This window comes from Phocoena sinus, chromosome 1, assembly GCF_008692025.1.
Source record: "Phocoena sinus isolate mPhoSin1 chromosome 1, mPhoSin1.pri, whole genome shotgun sequence".
NCBI lineage: Eukaryota > Metazoa > Chordata > Mammalia > Artiodactyla > Phocoenidae > Phocoena > Phocoena sinus.
Genome location: NC_045763.1, coordinates 126550907 through 126576635, shown reverse-complemented (window position 1 = coordinate 126576635; position 25729 = coordinate 126550907). Strand labels below are relative to the sequence as shown.

General features: G+C 42.2%; 1 protein-coding gene and 1 pseudogene across 1 annotated transcript; one reads left to right on the top strand and one right to left on the bottom strand.

Moving 5' to 3' along the window:
* Positions 1-8: 8 nt before the first annotated feature.
* Positions 9-25729, top strand: SLC19A2 (solute carrier family 19 member 2). Its single transcript, XM_032613070.1, has 6 exons — positions 9-425; positions 6508-7110; positions 20121-20343; positions 21430-21622; positions 21962-22103; positions 24312-25729. The coding sequence occupies exons 1-6, from the start codon at positions 222-224 to the stop codon at positions 24438-24440; spliced, it is 1494 nt and encodes a 497-aa protein (XP_032468961.1). The 5' UTR covers positions 9-221; the 3' UTR covers positions 24441-25729.
* On the bottom strand, positions 12106-12211 carry LOC116745631 (annotated as a pseudogene).

The window sequence follows — 25729 nt, the reverse complement described above, 5'->3', positions numbered from 1 at the left end:
GCGGGCGGGTGGCGACTCGGGAGGTTCTCGCAATCAGGAAAGGCTGGGAGTCATTGCGATCAGAGGCGGCTGTCTCAGAACTGCTTGGTCCTACCGGGAGGAGGCGCCACTCGCAATTGCAGGTGCCTGCGCTGGGGCAGCGATTCAACCTCACTCCGGTTGGCCGAGGAGGAAAAGGAGAAGGAAAGGGCCGGGCTGGGTCCCCGCCCCTCGCGCCCCAGATGGATGTGCCTGGCCCGGTGACACGGCGGGCGGCGGCGGCGGCGGCCACCATGCTCCTGCGCACGGCTCGGGTCCCGCGCGAGTGCTGGTTCGTGCCCACCGCGCTGCTCTGCGCCTACGGCTTCTTCGCCAGCCTCCGGCCGTCCGAGCCCTTCTTGACCCCGTACCTGCTGGGGCCCGACAAGAACCTGACGAAGAGAGAGGTAGGCGCGGGGGGCGGGTGCCGAGATGCGCGGGAAAAGGTGAGAGCGGGCGGAGGGGCTGTAGCTGAGGAAAGGAGGAGTGAGAAAGGCGCTCGAAACGCGGGAGCCATTCTGAGCAGAGATTGCTGACTTTTCTCAGCTGGAAGGCGGCTCCGTGCTGGGCGCTGCCTTAATTCACGCTGTTTTTCTCTCCTGCGTTGGATTGATAGGCCGTGTCTTAGGTGAAGGGCTCGAAACGCGGTTCGGGAGCCCCAGTTCACGTGTGCTTCAGGCGATGTGCTGATGATGCTGTAATGGAACTTAGCCCCACTCTGCTCCGACTGATCCAGCAGTTCCTGCTTGGGGGCGGGGGCGGGGGGGGAGGAGAATATTTGTAGAATAAAAGGGAAAACAGCAGGTTGTACTTTGGACATGGTAAAGGTTTAAATAAATATTTGCTGCTGGAAAGTAAGGAACCAGATGCTGAGTAACTCCTGCTTTCTGAAAGGATCTTCCCTCTACCTGCTGCACCCTCTTCCTTCCCCTACTTTGCATTGTTTACCCTTGAGAGATGGAAGTGCTCAAATGAGGATTGTACAAGACAAGAACCCATCATCTTGTCTTGATTTTTGGTTGGGCGAGACTGTCCAGGAATACGCTTCCCACACACTCCCCCAACCCCACCTCCCGGGATAAAAGCAGATATTTAGATGGTATCACATAGTTGGCATTTAATTATAGTTTTTCTTGCGTTGTGAATTGTTGCTTCACGGATGTTAGTTTTGCTCCTTTCTCTTCTGCTGCGATGTTGAGAGTAATTAAAGAGTACATAGTCCATGATCAAGAACTTTTTGCTGACTGACTTCCCCAGGAGGATTTATAAGTAAAGTACTTGAAGTGCATTGTGTACTTTAAAAATGTGTTTAACTCTTTAAAGTGTATGGTCAATCTCAACACCAGATTTTTGAAAAAGAAAGACATTATATTAACTGAAAAAGGACTTAAACTCAAGCTGCTACCACAAAACCCAAATAAAGCAGATTCAGCATCCTCTTCCTTGAACACTACAAAGCAAGAAAGCTGAGGTCTGGTATTGCTTTCTGGAACAAAAGGGTGAAAGCTGAGTGAGCAGTTGTTAGCTGTTTCTTATTTCTTATGTCTACTTCTCCCACCCTGCCTTCCTGCCCCAGCTGCTGTGAAGTACTCCTCCCATTTAAACCTTACTCTCTCCCCTGTGATTAGTAGTCACCTGTTTTGAGTATCCCTGCATAACAGGTCAGAGCAGGATGTAATTACTCATGATCCAGTTTGTTGTTGCATTGCTCCTCCATTTTCAAGGGCACTTGAAAGGGATTGAACTCTTGGTTGAGGATTTCATTTGAGTTTCCCACATTATCTCACCCCTAGCAAGTGGCACTGACTTTTACCCAACTTCAGATCTACTTCTCAGTCTTATGGACCACTCCACAAGGAACTGTAAGAGTTACTCATTACCTATTTGAATTATAGTATTGGTTAAAAACAACAATAAAGTGGAAAGGGCCAACTCTTGTGAACAGAATGATTCTCCAAGAAGAAAATTACTTCAGTAAATACAAGAAAGAATGATTCTGGAGACCCACAGCAAACACCAAATCTGAATTGTAGCCACTGAAGCAAAAATGATACTGTCTGAGCTGCTAACAATTAAAATTTCATGTGAACTGCCACGTGATCTGCACAGTTTGTGCACCTTGCCTGAAAGAGAAGCACACGGGGAGAGAAACATGCTCCCATTGTTGGTATTTGAAAGCCGAACTGTTTTGTACAAGTGCCCTGGGCAGAATTGCTGTGTGATGTGCCATCATGTGTCTTATCAGAAAGCTACTTAGGTGAGTGAAATATGTTCGAGGCGTATAGCAATAAAGCAGAGGTGCCAGGCCCAGGAAACATTTGCTGAATGTGTAACAAAAACATAGCACACTTCTCTTACTGCAACTTAGATGAGGAAGAGGGCAGGGTTTGAAGAAAAAATCCAGAAGTCTGGAAAGATATGTTGTTTGTGTCTGAGGACCTCAGAATCATGGCCGATTCTGATGGTCGTGCACGTATGGCTCTGTCCACCCTCTCTGGAACCCTAGGTTTTTAAAAATCTCTAATAACTGAAATAGGACAACTTGTTCTCCTTTCTGACTGCTTGTTTTCACCAAGGTACAGTTATTTATTTATTTAATACTACATGATTTTTAGGCAAAGCAAATGCCAAATCATGGTCAGTCTATTTGTGTTGAATTTTGTATTTCCCTCAGGAGACTTTAGGAGGTCCAAGAGCAGTCATCTTAGATAGAGCTGTTGTTAACCAAGGCCAAAGACAAAAGGAGGAAAAGAAGGTCAGAATTTCCTTTTTCCACTCTCAAAGGATTTTTTTTTTCTTAGATTTCAGGAAAACCATTAACCTGTATCACTTTATAAATTTTAAACAGGTTAAAATATGTCTTTCAGTAGTTAAAAGCCAAACTTTTAATAAAATAGAGCTCTTTATCACCCAAAATTTTTTATCCTTTCATCTTTTTCAGCGTGGGATTTGACACTCACTACCTTTCTTTGATACTTTTAAGACATTAAATTTAAAACTATTCTGCCTAATATTGAGAGCCTTACAGAATTTGGCTCTTATCTCCTTAACACCCTTATCTCCCACTACATCCTTCTTCCCCTTGCCTTCTACGTGCCCAAGCTCCATCCACGTTAATCTTATAGTCATAAATCCAGTGGATCTAACTTTCTCATCCTTCAAGGTCCATCTCGAAGGAGCAACCCCCCATATTTCCTAACTCCCTTGTCAATAATTTACGTGTATGTGCTCTTCACTAGGTTCAGAACTCCTGGAGAACTGAGGCTTCATTTTATTCTTTTTTTGTTTTCGTAATCTCCATACAGTTTGAAAACAGTGTTGTGCAAATAAGTGCTTACTAACTAGTTGTCTAATTGAACTGTGATTCTAAAATAAAGTGTAAATCTGAATTAGAGCTTAAAACTGAACAGCTGTTTTCCCTTGACTTTTTGTGTCTCAGAAGAAAGCACAAACAAGCTCTGATCCAAAGAACTGTGAAAGGCACCTTAGAATAAAATCAGTTCCCTTTCCTCACATGGCAGATTTTTACCTGAGATAAGAAGGTATCGTCCAGGTGTGGTCAGTAAGAGTCTGTAACCTGTACATTTTTGCATGTAGGAAGATTCCCTTCAGGATTCAGAGTATCCATCAAAGAAGCATTTCCTGGTGTGACAGCTTCTCCTTGGAGGCATTGAGAGAGAAGGGATCTTCTGGAGACTTTTGGAGACACAGTGGCTAAGCTCTGCACATTGTCTGGTCTTCTTTCTTCATGAAAGCCCCATAAAAGCACCCCTACGCAGGTTGAAAAAGCTGCTTAATGGCATTAGAAGTAAGCCTGGAACATAGTAGATGATCAACAATAGTTTTCTGATTGAAGAAATGGGGCATTTTAGGGTGGTGGATTCAGAATATCTAGGTGCAGATACTCCCTCTGCCGGTGACTAGCTGGGATAACTTCGGGCAATTCACATAAGGCCTAGTTTCCTTGGTTGTAAGGTAGAGATGATAAAAGCATCTACCGCTTAGCGTTGTTTGGATTAAATGAGGTCATATAGGTGAGGTGATTAGCATAGTGTGTGGTGTCAGTAGAGATGTACTATTATAATGCTGATAATGCTGTGGGAGGGACGGTCCTCTTGGGTTGATGTCTCTCCTGGGAGTAAATTCAGATTTCTCATTGAGAATAAGTTAAAGAGAACATATCTGGTCTTTTCCCCCCGCTTGCCTTTATTTTAGTTTCTACTTGGCATTGCTTTTCCTTATCTTCATTATGTAAACTGTGGTTTTTGTATTAGGAGTGGAATTAGACTCATAAGCATAAACACTTTAAATTGATAATTGAAAGGATGAGGTTTATATAACGAAAACTTCACAGTTAATCATTTGGGGACAACTAGTATTGAAGGGTATATAACATGTCTAAGTGCAGACAGTATTACTGGAGTGAAGAATCAGTGAAAGTCCCAAGCGGTGTGGTGGAGAACAAAGAAGACTGGGTATGGAAGGAAGGTATTTTTAAAGGGAAAGTGTGGTGGCTAATAACTTTGTAGTATTATGTTGGGGAAAATGTGAAGGTGAAGAAATATGCAGAATCAAACAGAGGAGGCAGTTTCACACTTAAGAAAACTGTAGGAGAATGAATGAAACTATAGGCAAAAAAGGAGTGGAAAGTTGCTAATGGAGCACACCTGTGAAAAGTCTGTAGGGAAGCCTTCACTCCTCACGGCTTTCATCTCAAGGTTGCCCTTATCCCCTTTGGTTTTCTACTGAGAAGCCTCTGACCCTGTGTTAAGTCAGCTGAGTGCACTTCCTAGTTTGATAAAACTTATACACTTGTGAATAAGAATCATTTCTACAGTTCTCGATTATTCTTTCACGCACACATTCAGGCACAAGAAAGTTTCCTGGTAAATGGAGGTTGCTAGATGATTTGCAAACACAAATTAGACCGGAATTCATGAAGGCAAGGCTATTAGACAAATCACTTTTGATATTCAGCCAGTCAGAAATCAAGTCTGGAATGTATTTCAGATTATGTTTTCCTTTTATAGTTGTTCTCTGCATTGGCAAATATTTTATAATAATTTACTAAAAATAAAATTTTTACTTTATTGTTCCTCTAAAACCTTAAAACAATTGGGTGAACTGAGGTATCCATGAGAGTTAAAAAGTAAGTCAAACCCAAGGATTAGATTGCTCCATCACAAAGTATTCAGATTGTTAGTAAGACTACCTTTCAGAACGCACTTAAAAACTGAGGCCACTTATCCAAACTTTGAAATGATCACTTATAAAACTGACTTACTTAAAGCCCCAGGAACTTACTAGGCTATGGGGTAGGTGTAAAAAGAGGGAAAAGTCTCCTACAATGATTGTTATTCGAAGAATGGGGACGACAGTTCAGTTAATTTAATTTGTATTGTCCCAAGTGGTCTGTGTTTCAGCTTCAGTCCTTAAGTCTTTAAACGTATGAAAAAAGAGTAAGTGATTTACATGTACTCTCTCATTTAGTCCTTGCAAGAAACCACCCTGTGGCATAGGTTTTACTTCTCTTTTACTGATAATGGAGATTAAGGCTAAAAGGAACTTAAAAAAAACTTGCTTAAAATCATACGGCAAATGATGGAACAGAAATTCCAGCTGGGGTCTTTGTGGTTTAAATATTATTTCTACTATCTTCCAATGCAAAATTAATGAAAAAAAAAAACCTTCCATTTTTTTTCATAGTATAGACATACAAAAAGAAGGACAACAGAGTTGCTTATACTGCTACCATCCACAGATAGTTACTCTGTTAAGACTGTAGGACAGATTTACCTTCTTTATCTATTCATGTTACCCCAAAGAAATGAAACTTAAAATCAGAGAAACCTAATCAAACAGTAGGATCATGGCTCCCTGCTCTGTTCTAGAAGTAAGAACTGACAGTGATTCCAAAACATTTATTTGGTTCCAAAGCATTTGTTGAGCCAAGTATCTTCCAAACAGTGTGCGAGCTGTTAGGTTGTGCAAATGAAAGTCAAGTCCACCCTGAAAGAACCTATAAAGCAATGGTTCTAAACTCTGGCTCATAATAAAATCTCCTGGGAGGTTTCTAAAAAATGCCTGCGGCAAGGCATCCACATTTTCTAAAGCTCCTTGGGAGGTGTGTAGCCATGGTTAAGAAGCAGAGCCATGAGGTAATTGAGGAAACTGACACATACAAAGCAGTATCAGGAGAGCTTTTTGGGTGTTGGGATACAAACACTATCAGCTGCAGCAAAGTCTTCCAGGATGAGGAAGGTGTTGAACTAGGCTTTGATGAATAGGGAAGATTTTATTAGGAAAAAGACGGTGGGGTGGAAACGGAGAATTATATTCCAAACAATTATCAGAATTGTTGTCAAGATTTCTTTGGTTGATAAAAATGAGATCTTTGAGGTACTGGTAGATTGTTTCATAAGAATAAATTGTTACGAATGTTCCAGGTCCTTTGAGATCACTAACGGGATTTTATCTTTTTTCTACCAGGTCTTCAATGAAATATATCCAGTATGGACTTACTCTTACCTGGTGCTGTTGTTTCCTGTGTTCCTCGCCACAGACTTCCTCCGTTATAAACCTGTTGTTCTGCTGCAGGGACTCAGCCTTATTGTTACATGGTTCATGCTGCTCTATGCCCAGGGACTGCTGGCCATTCAGTTCTTGGAATTCTTCTATGGCATCGCCACAGCCACTGAAATTGCCTATTACTCCTACATCTACAGTGTGGTAGACCTGAGCATGTACCAGAAAGTCACGAGTTACTGTCGAAGTGCCACCTTGGTGGGCTTCACAGTGGGCTCTGTCCTAGGGCAGATCCTCGTCTCAGTGGCAGGCTGGTCCCTATTCAGCCTGAATGTCATCTCTCTTACCTGTGTTTCTGTGGCTTTCGCTATAGCCTGGTTTCTCCCTATGCCACAGAAGAGTCTTTTCTTTCACCACGTTCCTCCCTCCTGCCAAGGAGCAAATGGCGTCAAGGTACACAATGGTGGCATTGCTACTGATACCTCAGCTTCTAACCACCTTCCGCAGTGGGAGGACGTTGAATCAAAAATCCCTCTAAATACAGAGGAGCCTCCCATGGAGGGACAGGTAAGCACAACCTTAAATGCCTGGTGGTTGCTACTCTGGGGCTAGACCAATGGTGAAAAAGCAGACGGGAAAGTCCCTCAATTCATTTGGATTCTGGTTTTATCTTGAGTTGCTTCATTGGTTCATTAATTCATTCATTCAATATAACATTGATTTATATTAGGGATGACAAATGTATTTTCCTCTGGAGTAAATGACCTCCCGGACTGGCACAACATTATTATTATTTTTTTTTTTTTACTTAAATTTTATTTTAGATTTTTTTTTTACATCTTATTGGAGTATATTGCTTTACAATGGTGTGTTAGTTTCTGCTTTATAACAAAGTGAATCAGTTATACATATGTTCCCATATCTCTTCCCTCTTGAGCCTCCCTCCCTCCCACACTCCCTATCCCACCCCTCTAGGTGGTCACAAAGCACCGAGCTGATCTCCCTGTGCTATGCGGCTGCTTCCCACTAGCTATCTATTTTACGTTTGGTAGTGTATATATGTCCATGCCATTCTCTCACTTTGTCACAGCTTACCCTTCCCCTTCCCCATATCCTCAAGTCCATTCTCCAGTAGGTCTGTGTCTTTATTCCTGTCTTACCCCTAGGTTCTTCATGACATTTTTTTTTTTCTTAAATTCCATATATATGTGTCTTTCTCTTTCTGACTTCACTCTGTATGACAGACTCTGGGTCTATCCACCTCATTACAAATAACTCCATTTCATTTCTTTTTATGGCTGAGTAATATTGCATTGTATATATGTGCCACATCTTCTTTATCCATTCATCCGATGATGGACACTTAGGTTGCTTCCATCTCCTGGCTATTGTAAATAGTGCTGCAATGAACATTTTGGTACATGACTCTTTTTAAATTTTGGTTTCCTCAGGGTATATGCCCAGTAGTGGGATTGCTGGGTCGTATGGTAGTTCTATTTGTAGTTTTTTAAGGAACCTCCATACTGTTCTCCATAGTGGCTGAACCAATTCACATTCCCACCAGCAGTGCAAGAGTGTTCCCTTTTCTCCACACCCTCTCCAGGATTTATTGTTTGTAGATTTTTTTGATGATGGCCATTCTGATTGGTGTGAGGTGATATCTCATTGTAGTTTTGATTCGCATTCCTCTAATGATTAGTGATGTTGAGCATTCTTTCATGTGTTTGTTGGCAGTCTGTATGTCTTCTTTGGAGAAATGTCTATCTAGGTCTTCTGCCCATTTCTGGATGGGGTTGTTTGTGTTTTTGGTATTGAGCTGCTGGCACAACATTATAGTGCTCACGCTTGGAGATGTCTTAGAAGCCACAGCAATGTCTGTCTCTTCTTCATCTTTCTATCCTCAGAACTTGGTATGTAAAGGAAGCTCTAGAAAAATTTTTCTAAATGAATAGGTGAAATGATTCCAATAAATGATGAATATCTACTTCCAGTTTCTGAATTGAAGTCTACAGTATGTAAGGATAGGAAGTTATCTTCCTCATCTGTGCTGAAAACTATGTGTGATACAGGCATACCTCAAGGATATTGTGGGTTTAGTTCCAGACCGCTGAGGTAAAGCAAATATTATAATAAAGCAAGTCACACAATTTTTTTTGTTTCACAGTGCATATAAAAGTTATGTTTGTACTATACTGTAGTCTATTATGTGTGCAATAGCATTATGTATAAAATAATATACATACCTAAATTTAAAAATACATAATTGCCAAAAAATGCCAACCGTCATCTGGGCCTTCAGCGAGTCGTAATCTTTTTGCTGGTGGAGGGTCTTGTCACGATCTTGTTGGCTGCTGACTGATCAGGGTGGTGGTTGCTGAAGGTTGGGGTGCTGTGGCAATGTCTTAAAATAAGACAGAAGTGAAGTTTGCCACATCGATTGACTCTTCCTTCAGGAATGATTTCTCTGCAGCATCAATGCTGTTTGATAGCATTTTACCCATAGTAGAATTTCTTTGAAAATTGGAGTCAGTCCTCTTAAACCCTGCTTTATGAGCTAAGTTTATGTAATGCGCTAAATCCTTGGTTGTCATTTCAACAGTCTTCACGGCATCTTTACCAGGAGTAGATTCCATCTCAAGAAACCACTTTCTTTGCTCATCCATTGGAAGCAGCTGCTTATGCATTCAAGTTTTATCATAAAATTGTGGCAGTTCAGTCACAACTTCAGGTTTCACTTCTAATTCTAGTTTTTTTGCTATTTCCACCACATCTACAGTTATTTCCTCCACTGAAGTCTTGAACCCCTCAAAGTCATCCATGAAACAAAAGTTTTACAACACAATGGTTTATTCTGACACATTTCGTTTACTTTTTTATAATGTGATCACTGCCTACTAAACTGATTTTATTACCAACTAATGAGTTGAAATCTAAAATTTAAAAAACTCTGTCCTAGACCACCTTGATATTTGTTATTTATAGATATGCAAAATGTCAGTACTTGATATGGTGAAGAATTATAAACTTTTAGAGTTAGAAGTGATTCTAACCACAAATCAAATAACAATCAGAGCATGTTAAAGGGACTTTAGATCACATCACCCTTTCATTTTAGAGATAAGGATTCAGATCCAACATTAGTGAGTCGTGCAAAATTACACACATGTACTCCTAAACATAATTTTAGAGCAGATATGAAATCCACTTCAATCTGTACCTTGCTCCGTGAAGTCTTTCAGTGGGTTAACCACATGGTCAGAACCATCATGTTGGCCATGGTGAGGTAAAATTAGGATTCAAGTCAGTTTCATGATCTCCTTGGCTCAGCTACCGACACCATGACAGGCAAGCAGTGCTGCTTGGCAGCTGTACAGCCCTAAAATACTGCTTGCTTTTCTTTGACGAGCTTGAAGGAAAATTAGAATGTGGATATTGGAGATCACAGTGCCATCTTAAGTTGACAAAGCCCATCAATGAACCATAAATGATAATCGTGGTAATTACAGTAAAGAGGAGTTTTAGGTCAGTGTGTGGTTTTATCTTGACTTAAAAAGAGGGAAAATGAGGTAGAAGTCAAAGTGATAGCCCAGTCCACAAGTTGTCTTAGAGTACTTGTAAGTTGATTTTCAGAATGAGTCCTACTGCTTTGGGGCAGAGGGTGCTGACATGGCAGGAGGAGGAGCTGCCAAAGCCAGTGATTTTCTTTCCCAAACAGGCAGCTGGACTCATTTTGTGCTTGGCATATAGTTGGACATGATTTTTTTTAAGTTGCTTATCCATTAGAAATGATGTAAATTAAACCAACTCTTTAGCACAGGGCTTGACATGAGATTAATGCTTAATAAATATCTGTTAATATAACTATACTTTTATTTGTAGACTGACACCTTTTACTATTAGGAAGCATTCTTTGTGTGTGTGTGTGTGTGTGTGTGTGTGTGTGTGTGTGTGTTTGAGTTCCATAAAACACAGACAGCGCAAAATAACTGTTTTTATCTTGTACTCAGTATCATTTATAGAAGCAGAGTATAGCGGATTTTGAAGAAGGGAGGCAGTCCCCAGTACTAGTACTTACAGCAGGGTGACCTTGGGCCAGTTTCTTAATTCTTTGTGACTTTTAGTTCCCTCATTCATATACCTACCTCATAGGGCTATTTCAAGTATTAAATAAAGCCATGTAGAGCTTTCAAATTAGTATACATAAGTAGGTAATCAATACACGGTAATTTCTATTATTATCTTTATCATTAGATATGAATAATCAAGAACAGCTTTGTACCTTCACTGTAGATCTTTATTTGTGAGGCTGTAAATAATTTCTCATCTTCCCTTTGAATTTGTTGAAGGTGCTCTGGGCCTTATGAAGAGTTATGAGAGTCTGGTACTAATTCCATCACAAGTTCTTTTTCTTTTTTTTCTCTTCTTTTTTCTTTTTTACTTTTTGGTCACACCGCGTGGCATGCGGTATCTTAGTTCCCCCGACCAGGGATGGAACCTGTGCCCGCTGCAGTGGAAGTGCGGAGTCCTAACTGCTGGACCACCAGGGGAGTCCCACAAATTCTTTTTCTTTAACTGAGTTAGGCTACCCCTAAATGTAGAGTGTTAAATCAGATGATCACTAAGCTTTACTTGACTCTAGAATCCTGAGTTTTGTGAGCTGACTGATGTGAAGGTACTCTCTTTTTTCTTTTGTTTCCCAGGCATACCATGAACAACTTCTCCTTTCCTCTCTAGTCCCCCACATATGTAGGGATACATAGAAGTAATTTAATTGAAATCATCAGCCCTTGACTTAAATCTTCATAGTCTAGGCATTAAACCCTAATTATCCCCTCCCCCTACATTTTCCTATTGTATGTAGAAGAAAATGCAAAATTCTGATCATGGCCTATAAAACCCCATACAATTTGGCTGCTTGCCAACCTCTCTGACCTTATCTCTTAATTGGGCTGAAACACATTAAGCTTGTTCCCACCTCAGAACTTCAAATCAGGAGATTGTGTCAGTCAGGACTGCCCTTCATTCTGATCTTCATGGCTGGTTCCTTTATGTCACTCAGGTCACAGCTCGGACATCAGCTTTTCAGAAAGCTGTTTAACACTCTTAGCAATCATTACTCCATTCCAAAGTCACTTGCTAGGCCATTACCCTTTTTACTTTCTTCATAGTATTATTCCTACTATAAGCTCTCTTTTATGTGTGTGTTTATCATGTCTCTCTTACTCCAGTGTTAATTTCATAAGGGCAGGGCAGTTAATTTCATGGCGGTAACAGGGTGATTATGGTGGGTTTTTTTTCCTGCCTCTGTCTCCCAGCTTACGCAAGGCATGCAAAGTCCAGCAGCAGCTGAAAGTTAAAACCATAGGATCAACCTTTTATTTCTAGCCAGACAAGTGAGAAAGTGGGGGGCTTGCATGTTGAGGAGTGAGGGGGTCATCCCCATTGGTCTTTTTCTCCCCAGTTACCACATCTCCCCTGCAACCTCAGTGATGGCAGAGGCCTTCACTGAGAAATGACCTGTGTCTCTGGACAAAGGAACAGGTTAAGAGGCTCCTATTGTCTGAAGAGTGTGGGGGCATGCCCGTTATTTTCCTTTCTTTTCTCTTGCTATTTAAATTGACAAGAACAGATACTACACCTGATCTTAGCCAAAAGGCTGAGATGAAATGGACAAAATAAACTTTAAGCTAAAATTACTGTCAAGTATAAATTTTACTAATATAGTAATTCCAAAGGACCAAGGAGCAGGGCAGTGGCTTTATTGAGAACTCAGGATTTCCGAGCGTCCACCGTGCCCAGTCACTTTTAAATCATCAGCACAGCCCTATAATTCAGAGATTTAGGTGAAGTGACTTGCCCAGGGTCACACAGCTAAGTGAGAGTCTTCTGGGACCAACAGTAACTTTTGCAAAGGCATCTCTTGCTATACTTAATCACTGCCACCATCTGACACTCACATTCTTTCTTTTTATACTGTTCTGTTTCCTTGGGTCAAAGAATCCAACCCCTGAATTAAGGTTAAATAGGAATTAGTGGCAGATCAAAAGCCAAAATCGCTTCAAGATATTCTTTTAATTCCCCCAAGTAATGCCTTTAGTTACAAAAATATAGAACAATATAGAAAATTACAAGTCAAGCGACCTTAGTATTCACAGGCAAGCACTAATATATTTTAATGTACCATGATCATATTAAAATAGAAATAACTATGAAACATTTTCTGCGGAGAAGCAGCCCCTGTGGCAGGCAGCGGGAAGGGATAGGAAGGATGCATGGCACCCAGGCCTCCGATGGCCTAGGTCTCACCCCGCAGCGCACTGTTGATGCGCCGGAACGCTGTTTCCTTCTCTGAGTCTAGGTCTTCGTCGGTGACCCGGAAACCCGGCTCAGGGGCTGGGGGCAGCCTCAGAGGCTCCCCTCGCCTGTGCGGCAGAAGAGGAATCCTGCGTTTTCGGGGCCTGGGACTGTCAGATGTGCAGGAGCCGTTCCTCCAGGTCCGTTTCTGCCCTCTTGTTGCCTCTGCATCTTTGTCAGGCTGGCTTTTCCTCTGGGAAACCACCGGAGCTGCAGAGGGCGACGGAGGGCCCTCTTCGCTCCCTTTCTTTGCGGACTTCTGGGGCAGCCCTTGTGGTATGGCGGGACCCCTCCTTCTCTTCACTGGCGGGAAACCTCGGGTGGAGCTATATAAGCTCGTGATGGCGTTTCTTTGGGGGCAGGAGCTCATACAAGAGGTCTGCAGTTTCCTGTTGGATCTGTCTTCTGCCCTCTTGGCGTGGAGGTCTCTCTGCAGAGGTCCAGGCCTGGGCACGAAGAAAGAGCCCCCCAGGGGCCTAAATGCATATCGTGCGCCCCCGGTGTCATCGGGGCTGCTTCTCTGGTCTTCGTTCCTCCCTGTGACTGTGGGGACTTCCTCCTGCTTGGTCATCCCTTGCCCACTCTCTCCCAGGGCCCCCAACACCGTCTTATCTGTGCTGTAGTTCGGGACACAGCTGGGTGTCGTGGGCGGCACTGGCTGCCCCCGCGCCACACTGACAGTGACTGTGTCCACTGCGGACGCTGAGCTGCGGGATGTCGTGGAGGTGCGAGCACCCATCACCGCCTTCTTCCGATGGCCTCGATTGCAGATGGAGATAAGGACCCCCAAAAAGGAGCGCAGGGTCTGCGGGATGGTAGAATGGGGTCTCAGAGACTCTGTGGCAAAGCACAGATGCAGAGTCACTGGACACTTGTGGGCTGGCCTGCGAGTGGATAGCTGGCCATAGACAGCTGGGTTACCCGGGCCGGCCACGGGAAGTCGGTGGGCGCGGGTAGCGGGCTGGGGGCAGCCGAGCCCTCCTGGCAGGTGCTGGTCCCCCCAGTGCCTGGGGCGGGGGTGAGGGGCAGGGCCTACCTAAGTAACTGCCCCTAGAGAACTTGGGTGAGGTTGGTCCTTGGATAGAGAGCTGGGCTCCGAGCACTCTCCTTCAGCTGCCAACTCGGCCAAAAGCGGAGTGCGCTCTCTTTGGCCTGTTGCCTTTTTATACTCTGCAACCTGTGAGCGAACAATGGGCGTGCGTACGCGGGGCGCAAAAGTTTAGGGAGGGATGGCGCATGCGCAGCGTATACGTCAGGCCCTGGGGCGCACAGGTGAGGATGCGCGCCCCTGGACCGTCTAGCGCTTCTGAATCTCCCGGGGGTCTGAGGGTTGGAGGTGTTTGCCTTGAGGGTGATGAGCTTCTTGGCAGGGCAGCTGCCCCTTCTCCCCCGGCCGGCTCTAACTGTACAGGATGGGTCCCCGGCCACCAGAGCGGGAAAGCTGGAGAGCAGGGTACCTGGCTCAGCAGCCGCCGCCCGAGGTGGCAGATTTGGCATCAGTGCCTGTGCGTCCGCCTGCCCTCCCGCCTGGCAACACTGGAGGAGAGAGCCGCTAAGAACAGAAGTGCAAAAAAAAAAAAAAAAAAATCCAGACGTGCCCAAGCCAACCAGATCCTGCTGGGGTGACAACTGAAGGGGCAGGCACGGCGGGCTGGGAGGGACATATATACCAGGTCCAAACCCAGAAAGATCTGAAATGCACGAGTCAGAATGAAAGTCCAGAATCATCCTTGGGCTTTGGGCTAAGCTGGAAGTATAGCCAAACTCTTCAAGGTCTCCAGCTCCACCTGCAGTTCTGCCTGGCTGGGACATTGCCCCAGAGTGGGGTTAAGTTTAAGGAGTCGAAGGAGGCATACATTTCCATCCTCTGGATCACTGCTCACCAAAAAATACACAATGCCAGGCACATATGTAATTCTGAATTTTCTAATGAACACACCAGGAAAATGAAAATGGTGAAGTCAATGTAAATAATAGATTTTTAATTCAGTATCTGCAAAATGTTAGAATTTTTACCTGTGGCACGAGAAATGTGGTCATATTACGAGGGCTTGAGAGCCGCACGGAGCAAGATAGAGGACAAACAGCATGCACTTGAAACTCTAAGAAGTGAACGCTAACAGGCAGATGGGGCCTGGAAGTCCAAAGTTGAATAACAGCACTCAGGACCTATTTGTTGATTATGTTAATGAGTCATGGTAAATAGAATATAAGGGAAACCAACATTTATCGAGCACTTGCTACATACTGAATAATGCTTATCTAGTTCTTGCAATAACCTGTTGAAGTAAGCATTAATTTCCATTTTACTGTAAAAAGCCTAAGATTCAGAAATTTTTCTCATCTGAGTGTAGACAAGTATGCTGCTGATTCATCATCTCAGCTCCCATTTATTTTGACCTGGGTACCAGACACTGTGCCAAAAATCTTATATTCATTATCTCATTCTTATTAAAACTACTATTATTAAAACCCTATGATATAGGTATCACTGTCTCCATTTTACAGGTGAGGGAACTGGAGCTCTACTGATTTAAAAGATTCATACTTAATTTTTTAAGTAAACAATACAGAAAACTACATAAAAAGAAGTCAAAATAATCTGAACTGCTGGGTGCAAAGATTACCACTGTTAATATTTTAGTGCCCTTTCTAAATATCACTGTTTGTACAGACTTTATAGTAAATGAAATTATAACCTACATGTAGGTTTATAACTTTATGGTTTTTTACTCAGTGTTAATTCAAGACCGATCTTTCTTTCTTTTCATGTCAGAATAGCCTTCAGAATCCAAAGAATTGAAGCCATAATGGTGAAAGTGACTGGGGGGAGGTTTGTGTTGGGCAGTATTCTGCCTTTCTCACCAGGCTGGCGCTGAGCACTAAAAGCCAGAATCAGAAAGACTTGTGTGAAGGACAAAGTCTGTCTTTTGACCCTCCCCATTTTTTTCTCATTTGTGGTCACAGCCTTTCCCTCTGGATATCTCCAGTTGGGCCCCTGCCAACGGATATGTCTGAGTTGGGATGGAGGGAGAGAGTGTGTAGCCGTATATGGCTGTACCCCCTACCTTTGGCAGCTTAATGCCCTTGAAGCTCAGATAGGTGTTATCTCCCCTGAAAAAGAGTAGCCAAAGGCAGGTCTCTGTGCCAACTCTTAAAAGGTTCCCAGTGCCCCTGAACGAGAGCTTATGAACTAGGGCTCTACGAGATACCAGGCAAAGGCAAGAATGAGTATTCTTGGAACAAGATAAGTGCACAGCAGGCTGGAGCAGGACAGAGTGTCCCAGAAGCCTTTTATGTTGGAAGAGAACTTTATCATTGCAGATTCTTAAGTACACCTTGAAAGCGCCTTCTTCTGTGCTATTGTTCTTGTTTCCTTTGCTTTGAATGTTGTTCTTAATTGTTTCTCTATTCTAATCTTATCTATCTCCCAAAGCCTGTCTCAAACACCAGTTCTTCCATGATACATATTTTGGTTCCTTTTCCTTGAAACCAGATGTACTATATTTGTCCCCATTAGTTAAGGCTCATTGTATATGTTTTTACTATGTTTTGGGTAATGAAATATCAATATCTGAGAAAATAATGATAGCCTTCCTTTCATCATGAAAAAAATGTTCATTGTTTATAGCAAGAATTAGGATTGTGTCCTTCAACAGCACAATAAAAGAAGCAAACTTATTCTCAAGTTTCCATCCTAGCTATTGGCTTGATAATAGACAAATCTCCCTCTGCATATAACTGAGCTAAGAAAAGAGCAGCATTTAACTTGGTATTATAAATGCCTAACTATTTAAAGAAGGGGCTATTGGTATTATAAACACCTAACTATTTAAAGAAGGGGCTGCACAGAAATTAACATAAAATGGATTAAAGACTTGAATGTAAGACCTGAAATCATAAAACGCCTTAGAAGAAAACGTACGTGGTAAGCTCCTTGACATCTGTCTTGGCAATGTGTTTTTTAATTTGACACCAAGAGCAAAAATAAGTGGGACAACGTCAAACTAAAAAGCTTCTATACAACAAAGAAAAACATCAACAAAATGAAAAGGCAACCTACTGAATGGGAGAAAATATCTGCAAATCATATGTCTGATAAGGGGTTAATATCCAAATTATAAAATGAACTCATACAACTCAATAGCAAAAAAAGAATCCAATTTAAAAATGAGCAGAAGATCTGAATAGACATTTTTCCCGAGAAGACATTCAGATGGCCAACAGGTACATGTAAAGATGCTCAATGTCACTAATCATCAGGGGAATGCAACTCAAAACCAGAATGAGATATCACCTCACACCTGTTAGAATGACTGTTATCAAAAAGATAAGAAATAAGTGTTGGTGAGGATGTGGAGAAAAGTGAACCCTCGTGCACTATTGGTGGGAATGTAAATTGTTGCAGTCACTGGAAAACGGTGTGGAGGTTCCTCAAAAAATTAAAAATCAGGGACTTCCCTGGTGGCGCAGTGGTTAAGAATCGGCCTGCCAGCACAGGGAACATGGGTTTGATCCCTGGTCCAGGAAGATCCCTCATGCCACGGAGCAACTAAGCCCGTGCGCCACAACTACTGAGCCCACACGCCACAACTAACGAAGCCTGTGCACCTAGAGCCCATGCTCCGCAACAAGAGAAGCCACCACAATGAGAAGCCTGTGCACCACAACGAAGAGTAGTCCCCACTCGCCGCAACTAGGGAAAGCCCTCATGCAGCAACGAAGACCAGACGCAGCCAAAAATAAATAAATAAATTAATTTTAAAAAATCAGACTACCACATGATTCAAGAATTCTACTTCTAGGTATATATCCAAAGAAAATGGAAACACTAACTCAAAAAGATCCAGGCACCCACCAATTCACTGCAGCATTATTTACAATAGCCAAGATATGGAAACAACCTAAGGGTCCATCAGTGGATGAGTGAATAAAGAAAATGTGGTAACGGACACATTTATATACACACTGGAACACTATTTATTCAGCCATTAAAAAGCGAATGAAGTCTTGCCATCTGCAACAATGTGGATGGACTTAGAGGGCATTATACTAAGTGAAGTAAGTCAGTCAGAGAAAGACAAATATTGCATGATCTCATTTATATGTGGAAACTAAAAACAACACAAAACAGAAACCCCAAGCTTGTAGATACAGAGAACAGACTGGTAGTTGCCAGAGGAAGGGGGTAGGGGGTAGCAAAATGGGTCAAGGGGAGTCAAAAGGTAAAACTCCCAGTTGTAAATAAGTCTTGGGGATGTAATGTACAGCATGGTGACCATAATTAGTGATACCATATTGCATATTTGAAAGTTGCTAAGAGAGTAGATCTTAAAACTTTTCATCACAGGAAAAAAAATTATAACTGTATGGTGACAGATATTGACTAGGCTTATTGTGGTGATCATTTCACATTGTATACAAATATAAAATCATTGTTATATACCTAAAACTAGTATAAAGTTAAAGGTCAATTATACCTCAGTTTTTAAAAATAAAGGAGAGGGCTTCCCTGGTGGCACAGTGGTTGAGAGTCCGCCTGCCGATGCAGGGGACACGGGTTCGTGCCCCGGTCCGGGAGGATCCCACATGCCGCAGAGCGGCTGGGCCCGTAAGCCATGGCCGCTGGGCCTGCGCGTCCACAGCCTGTGCTCCGCAGCGGGAGAGGCCACAACAGTGAGAGGCCCGCGTACCGCAAAAAAAAAAAAAAAAAAAAAATAAAGGAGAAAGGGCTGACAGCAGGTGGGAGTAGTCATTTTACATCTGTAGGTTCTCTTGTGCAAGATATGGCTTCCAGCCAGCAAGTGGGTTGAATCATGCTGCTGCCATTGGTGTTAATAACGTGTAACGTGGCTCCTGTCACACATCCTGGCTCTTATATGCTAATTCACAGTTAGCTTCCTCTTGGTCCCTTTGGATTCTCTCATTTTGCCTTCCCATGTTAGTTGCAAAAGTAAAAGTTCCTATGTTCTGAGCGAGGCTCCGGAATTATGGCAACCTTTGATAGCTATTTCACAGGATGTCTGGAATCTCATATTGACTTCTTGGCATAGTCCAGAGATGATGGTACATAGTAATGTTTGGATTCACTCAGTTGCATGCATAGTAGCTTTGTTACTTCATTGTAATATTTCCATAAATACTGGGTAACAGAAAAAGTGTAAGGAAGCAAATTAAAATCACTGATTACCCCATCAGTCAGAGAGAACTGCTGCTAATATTTTGATTTATTTCTTTCTAAGATTTCTGTCTTAACCGTTATCTTTCAGTGAATCTGATAGGTTCTCATTCATGGATTCTACCTGAACAGTGATTTACTAGGGTTGTTAATTATTGCGCTTTTTTTTTTGGTTGCGTTGGGCTTGTGGGCTTTCTCTAGTTGCGGTGAGCGGGAGCTACACTACGTTGCGGTGCGCGGGCTTCTCATTGCGGTGGCTTCTCTTGTTGCGGAGCACGGGCTCTAGGCACGTGGGCTTCACTAGTTGTGGCTCACGGGCTCTAGAGTGCAGGCTCAGTAGTTGTGGCGCACAGGCTTAGTTGCTCTGCAGCATGTGGGATCTTCCCGGAACAGGGCTTGAACCCGTGTCCCCTGCATTGGCACGTGGATTCTTAACCACTGCGCCACCAGGGAAGCCCAAATTATTGCTTATTCTTTTATGATTTTTTTTTTCTTTGTGGTACGCGGGCCTCTCACTGTTGCGGCCCCGCCCGCTGCGGAGCACAGGCTCCGGACGCGCAGGCCCAGCGGCCATGGGTCACGGGCCCAGCCGCTCCGCGGCATGTGGGATCCTCCCGGACCAGGGCACGAACCCGCGTCCCCTGCATCGGCAGGCGGACTCTCAACCACTGCGCCACCAGGGAAGCCCTATTGCTTATTCTTAATGTTGCTTGCCACTGTATGGGGAGATATGGAATGTCATCTCCCTTTGGCTAAAGTACGCGATTTCTGACCATCTTTCTACCTTCATTTTGTAAACAGTATATCATTTGCTGGATGTACTAATGTTTATAGAGCATTCAAAGCAAAAATTATATAAGAATGTGTTTTTTCCCCAGAGGGGATAAATGTAATTGCTAAGAAGTTTATACATACACGCACACACACACATATATGAAATAAGCAGTTGGTTTTCACAAGGAACAAGAAAAAAGTCTGTTGAATAGAAAATTGAGTCTATACAATTGCTTTCTGTACAGTTGGCTTCTTCCCTTTTTCTGTGTAGGAATCCAAGCCAGACCGTCTCCTTGTGCTGAAGGTCCTGTGGAATGATTTCCTGGTGTGCTACTCTTCTCGCCCTCTGCTCTGCTGGTCCGTGTGGTGGGCCCTCTCCACCTGCGGCTATTTTCAAGTCGTGAACTATGCACAGGGCCTGTGGGAGCAGGTGATGCCTTCTCGTCATGCTGCCATCTATAACGGTGGCGTGGAGGCCGTTTCAACCTTACTGGGTAAGCAGTGCAGGGTGGTAGGGCAGCTTGGGAGGGGGAGATTCCTCTGGTAGTGAAGTCAACCATAATCAGATTTTCTCTCCCCTCCCAGGTTTGAAGTAACCCCAGAGAATGGATTACTTATTTTGAGCTCTGATTTTATAATTTAGGAGGACAATTTAGAATTGCACATGAGGTGGAGGGCTATGACTAACAAATTCTTTTAACCTTTGGGAAACCTAATATAATGGTCCTCTAAATTGTCTTCTTATCTAGGTTTCCATTATCTCTGATTTACTGGGTTCTTCTGCCACTTGCTGAAAAACTTGGAATAACCTATACAATACTTTATAACAACAGTAGCAAATATATTGTTTATATGTGCCAAGCGCTGCTCTAAAGACTTTATGTATGTTCACTCAGTCCTCACAGAATTCCTAAGATAGGTGTAATTATTATCCCCAGTTTACAGTTAAGGAAGCTGTGGACAGATAGGTTAATCACTTGGCCAAGATGATATAGATGGTAAGTGGTAAAGTCGCAGTTTGAACTCAGAGCCTGTGTCTTTGGCCATTTTATTCTGTTGTCCCTTTCTAATTTGTCGACCCACCTCAGAAGGTTTTGGAAAACTTTATATGATTTCTGTAAACACTTAAAACTGTGACTGGCACTTAGAAAGCACTCCATACATTTTAGCTATCGTTATCTTAATCATCATCATTTTACCACATAAACTGCCCCTCAGTTGGGAAGAGAGATGAGCCATCCTGCCGTGTTGCCAAGCTCCAAGCAGTGGTTCTTTTTGTTTCTCGCCTCTGTGTCCGCCTCAGTAGTTTTTCCTTAGCAGCATCTCTGGCTCTGTATCCTCCTTTTCCTTCTCATTACCAGCTGCCCTAGTTCAGTCTCTCATCATCTCTCCATGGCTCCATACTATTTATTCCATCAAGTCCAAAATTCTCTGCTTGTCTTTCAAGGCCCTCCATAATCTTGAGCTACCCTGTTTAAAAGTTAAAAGATCTTAAAATGTAATAATCTAAGATGAATTTTTAATTTATTGAAATAGTATTTGTGTAGCAAAATGACAAATTTTCTCTTTTTGTTTTGTAGGTGCTGTTGCTGTGTTTGCAGTTGGTTACATAAAATTATCCTGGTCCACTTGGGGAGAATTGACATTGTCTCTGTTTTCTCTCCTGATTGCTGCTGCAGTGTATATCATGGACACCGTGGGTAACATTTGGGTGTGCTACGCATCCTACGTTGTCTTCAGAATCATCTACATGTTACTCATCACTATAGCAACGTATGTATTTTGATTCAAAGAACCATTAGGAAGAGTTGACAGGATTAGCTTTTTGGCTTCTTTACAAATTAAATTTTCTGGTTAAAAGAGGCAAATGGGAGGAAGCATTACATGTGCATTGCCAGTTTTTCTCCTGAGGAAGCATTTAGGCAAGGTTCTTTATTTCCTTGTTTAAATGTTCCTGCTGTTTTCAGATGTTTGCATGAGGTTTACATCATTTAGCAACAAAATATTCTTCACTTGGTTGGGAAGGGAATTGACAGTAGAAAGTTCGGGCTACTCTTCACACTATCCTGGAGGTAATTCTTATCTATGCGTTCTTTTTATTTATTTTTTAAGTTTTCAGATTGCTGCAAACCTCAGCATGGAGCGCTATGCCCTAGTGTTTGGTGTAAATACCTTCATCGCTCTGGCACTGCAGACTCTGCTCACTCTAATTGTGGTAGATGCCAGCGGCCTTGGCTTGGAAATTACCCCTCAGGTAAGACCTCTGTTTCGGTACTGAAGATGTTATGAGTTGATCAGGGTAACAGAAGTGGAGCGTGCTTCATGGAAACAAATTCAAACAATATCATCTTTTTGATGAGGCCCTAGAACATTTCTGTGTGTAATTAACCAGGCTGGTGGAGCTGAGAGGTAATATTGGTTCCTTCCAGGCCAAGCCCTTCTGCTTCCTCATCCATTATTTCCCTCCATTTTGAATTCTGTGCCTGGAATACTACATCTCATGTTTGAGGTGCCGTGCTTCACCTCAGAGCTCTCTCAGTCTCCTCCTTCTTTATTTAAAACACCCCTCACCCAAATACCAAGGTAATGGCTTCCTGGTGCTGAATAGCATTATGATTCTTAACATATGACCTACTGAGAAAACACCTGCACAAACACTCAGAGACAGTGTGAATAATTTTATTCACTCAGGAATTGTATAGTTGTATATGCCTTCATGATTGTGAGTTGTAGGTAGGGCTTGTTATATACTTCAGCAAAATGGGCAATTGAATAAAAAAGTGCCTACCCTACCTCATCTCAGCCCAAATGATTCCATCTCCATTATTCCTTCCTTGCTTACATATTAGTTTTCTTAGAATACAAAGACCTAACATGTTAGCAGTAAGTAACTTTGTTTTTACTGAGGAGGTCTAAAAGAGACATAGGTAATGTGCATTGAGTGCTTTCTATGTGCCGGGTACTTTATATAGAATTGTGCAGCGTTGTTATCAGGATTAGACATCATCAGGAAAATGAGTCTGAGGGATGTTGTATTGTTTAAGGTCACAGTCAATAATAGTATGGCAGAACCAGGATTCAAACCAGCATCTGACTCCAAAGCTTAGGCATCTCCCACTGCATCATGCTGCCTCACAAAAGGATGGGAGAGGGGGTGGATAGAGCAGAGGAATGGGAACTTATTACTTTCTTTTCAGTAAGAATTACTTAAGTGTTTCCCAGTTACTACCTGCAATAAAAACCTTGAGAAGACCTCTCAAGGGCTAGGTACTTTCATTGGGGTGGAGGGTAGAAGAGTAACTGGGTGCTTGTCATCTTGCTATAGAAGTGGTAGGTTTAAACGTATGGAATAATAGAATTTTGTGGGCTGTGCTGAAACTTGTAACTGCCATGATTAATGAGTTTCCTATAGGAAAATGAATCAGAATTTTAAAGGACCTGGCTCAGAGTGTTAGCTTATCAGTAGGTAGTAAGTTATTTTAAGAAGAAAAATGATGATGATGTTGATAAACAACATAGTTACATTAAAATATTGGCTCGGAGGGACTTCCCTGGTGTCTCAGTAGTTAAGAATCCGCCTGCCAATGCAGGGGACACGGATTCAATTCCTGGTCCAGGAAGATCCCACATGCCGCAGAGCAGCTAAGCCCATGAGCCACAAATACTGAGCCTGTGCCCTAGAGCCCGTGAGCTACAACTACTGAGCCTGCGTGCCACATCTACTGAAGCCCATGTGCCTAGAGCCTGTGCTCCACAACAAGAGAAGCCACCGCAATGAGAAGCCCGCACACCGCAATGAAAAGTAGCCCCCACTTGCCGCAACTAGAGAAAGCCTGCATGCAGCAACGAAGATCCAACACAGCCAAAAAATAAATAAAATTAAAAAAATATTGGCTTAGAGAAGATTCTTATAAAAAGTAATCTTATAATGGAATATATTGATAGTTGACCTTCTACTGCCCTCTTCTGGGCAAGAGTAGAGGTCTTGCTATTCAGAATTTGGCCTGTTAATCATATCAGCTTGAGGGTAGAGACCAGGATTCAGTTATAACAGCAACAAAAATAAAAACAATAGTATTAACAGCATTAGCATTGTGCTAATAAACATTTGCATACATAACCTCATCCTTTCCCAACAACTCTGCAATTAAGAAATATTATGAATTACAAAATGTTTGGCAAATGAAGTTGAGGCTCAGAGACTGAGTCTCTCAATCCGGGTCATACAGCTAGTAAGGGGGAAGTCGGGATTTGCACCCAAGAGTCAGCCTTCAGTACCACCATGCTGTGCTGCCTCTTTGTATCCTCAGTGCCTGGCACATTGTTTAAGCACACAATGTTTTTTGAAGTTTTATAGAGAAACTGAATATACCTTTAATTATGGAGTCTGTTCACATATATGTAATAAAAGAGCTTACCTTCTAATTGATAATTCTATAAATTATTCTTTCCCCCTCTTTAGTTCTTCATCTACGCTGGTTATTTTGCACTCATTGCTGTGGTTTTCCTGACTAATGGTGCAGTCAATATTTTGAAGAAATACAGAAAGCCCCAAGATCCAGAATCAAGTTCTCAAGTGACCACTTCATAACACACTGCTAATGAGCTTCTTATCACAAGAACTCTGCACAGCAGCTGTGCCTGGATGTATTTAATTTTTTAAAGTGTAGACACCTATTTATGAGTGTGCATTTCATGGCTTCAAAGCAGCCAATTGACTATACCTTGTCCTCCTAGAGTAACAGAATACTGTTCAGAAGTGAAGTGTACTTCATGGATTATTTACGAGAGCCGATATAAGGATGACTTTTTTCTGATTTGAAAGTGAGCTTGCTTTTGAAAACCAAGTAATCAAGAGCCATCAAGCAGCACATGGTGATGTATACTTGCTAGCAAGTGAGTCTGGTGTTTCATAGGTCAAGTACTTCTGTATCAGATTAGCCAGATGCTTGGCCTGGTGGGACCAGGGCTTCACAGGGGCCACAGGTGTCACAGGTCAGGACAGAAATATGTTCTAATAGCACCTGCCTCTGTTCAACTTAATTCTTATTTCTGTGTTATTCACGTGCGTTTGTGTTTCTGCAGGTGAAAGTTGTTCCTATCACTGACAATATGTGCTCTGGTTTGGTGTTTTATAAGGCATATGTGTCGTTTCTAATTTATTTTAAAAAATTCATTGTGTAAATATTCTCAATTCCCATCTTGACAATTATGTATTCGTGTGGATTTTTCATTTTTACATTATTCATATGCTTCCTAGAGAAGCTAATTTAGTTAAATAATAAGGCAAGTTTTGAGGCCTGCTAAAAATCTAAGTGACCTAATCAGAAAACTTGAGGCAGGTTTGCTTGTCTTTTATTCTTCAGTATGAAGGACTATTAATTCTATGATGAAGAGTTACTAAATGGGCTAAAGATACAACTAACCCATTTTGTATTTGCACTTTTATCTCCAAAATAAAATGGAAAAGTCTTTTTAAAAATAACTTCATCTCCATTTATAGCTTTTATATTATTTATCCTTCTTATTCAAGATAAAGATGTCGTTAAGAGTTGGATCATTCCAAGGTCTTTTTCACAAACTGAGCCTCTTATTAATTATTTTGGTGGGACAGGAACTAGGATAGACTTAGTTCCTGTATTTTGTACATTAAATCTGCCTTTGTTTCTAAAGGTGGATCATCTTGAATATCTGCTTAAAATAAGAATTGCTACTGATTCAGTTTCCAGGTTACTTGAAAGAAATGTTATTCTGTGCACATTTAATTGGGAAGTTAGTCTACCAAGTGGCTGCTAGCCTGAGACGTAACTATTTTGAAGCCAATTTTGTTGCCTAATCATAAAAAAAAAAAAATAAAAATAAACTAGGTTAACTTTTTTA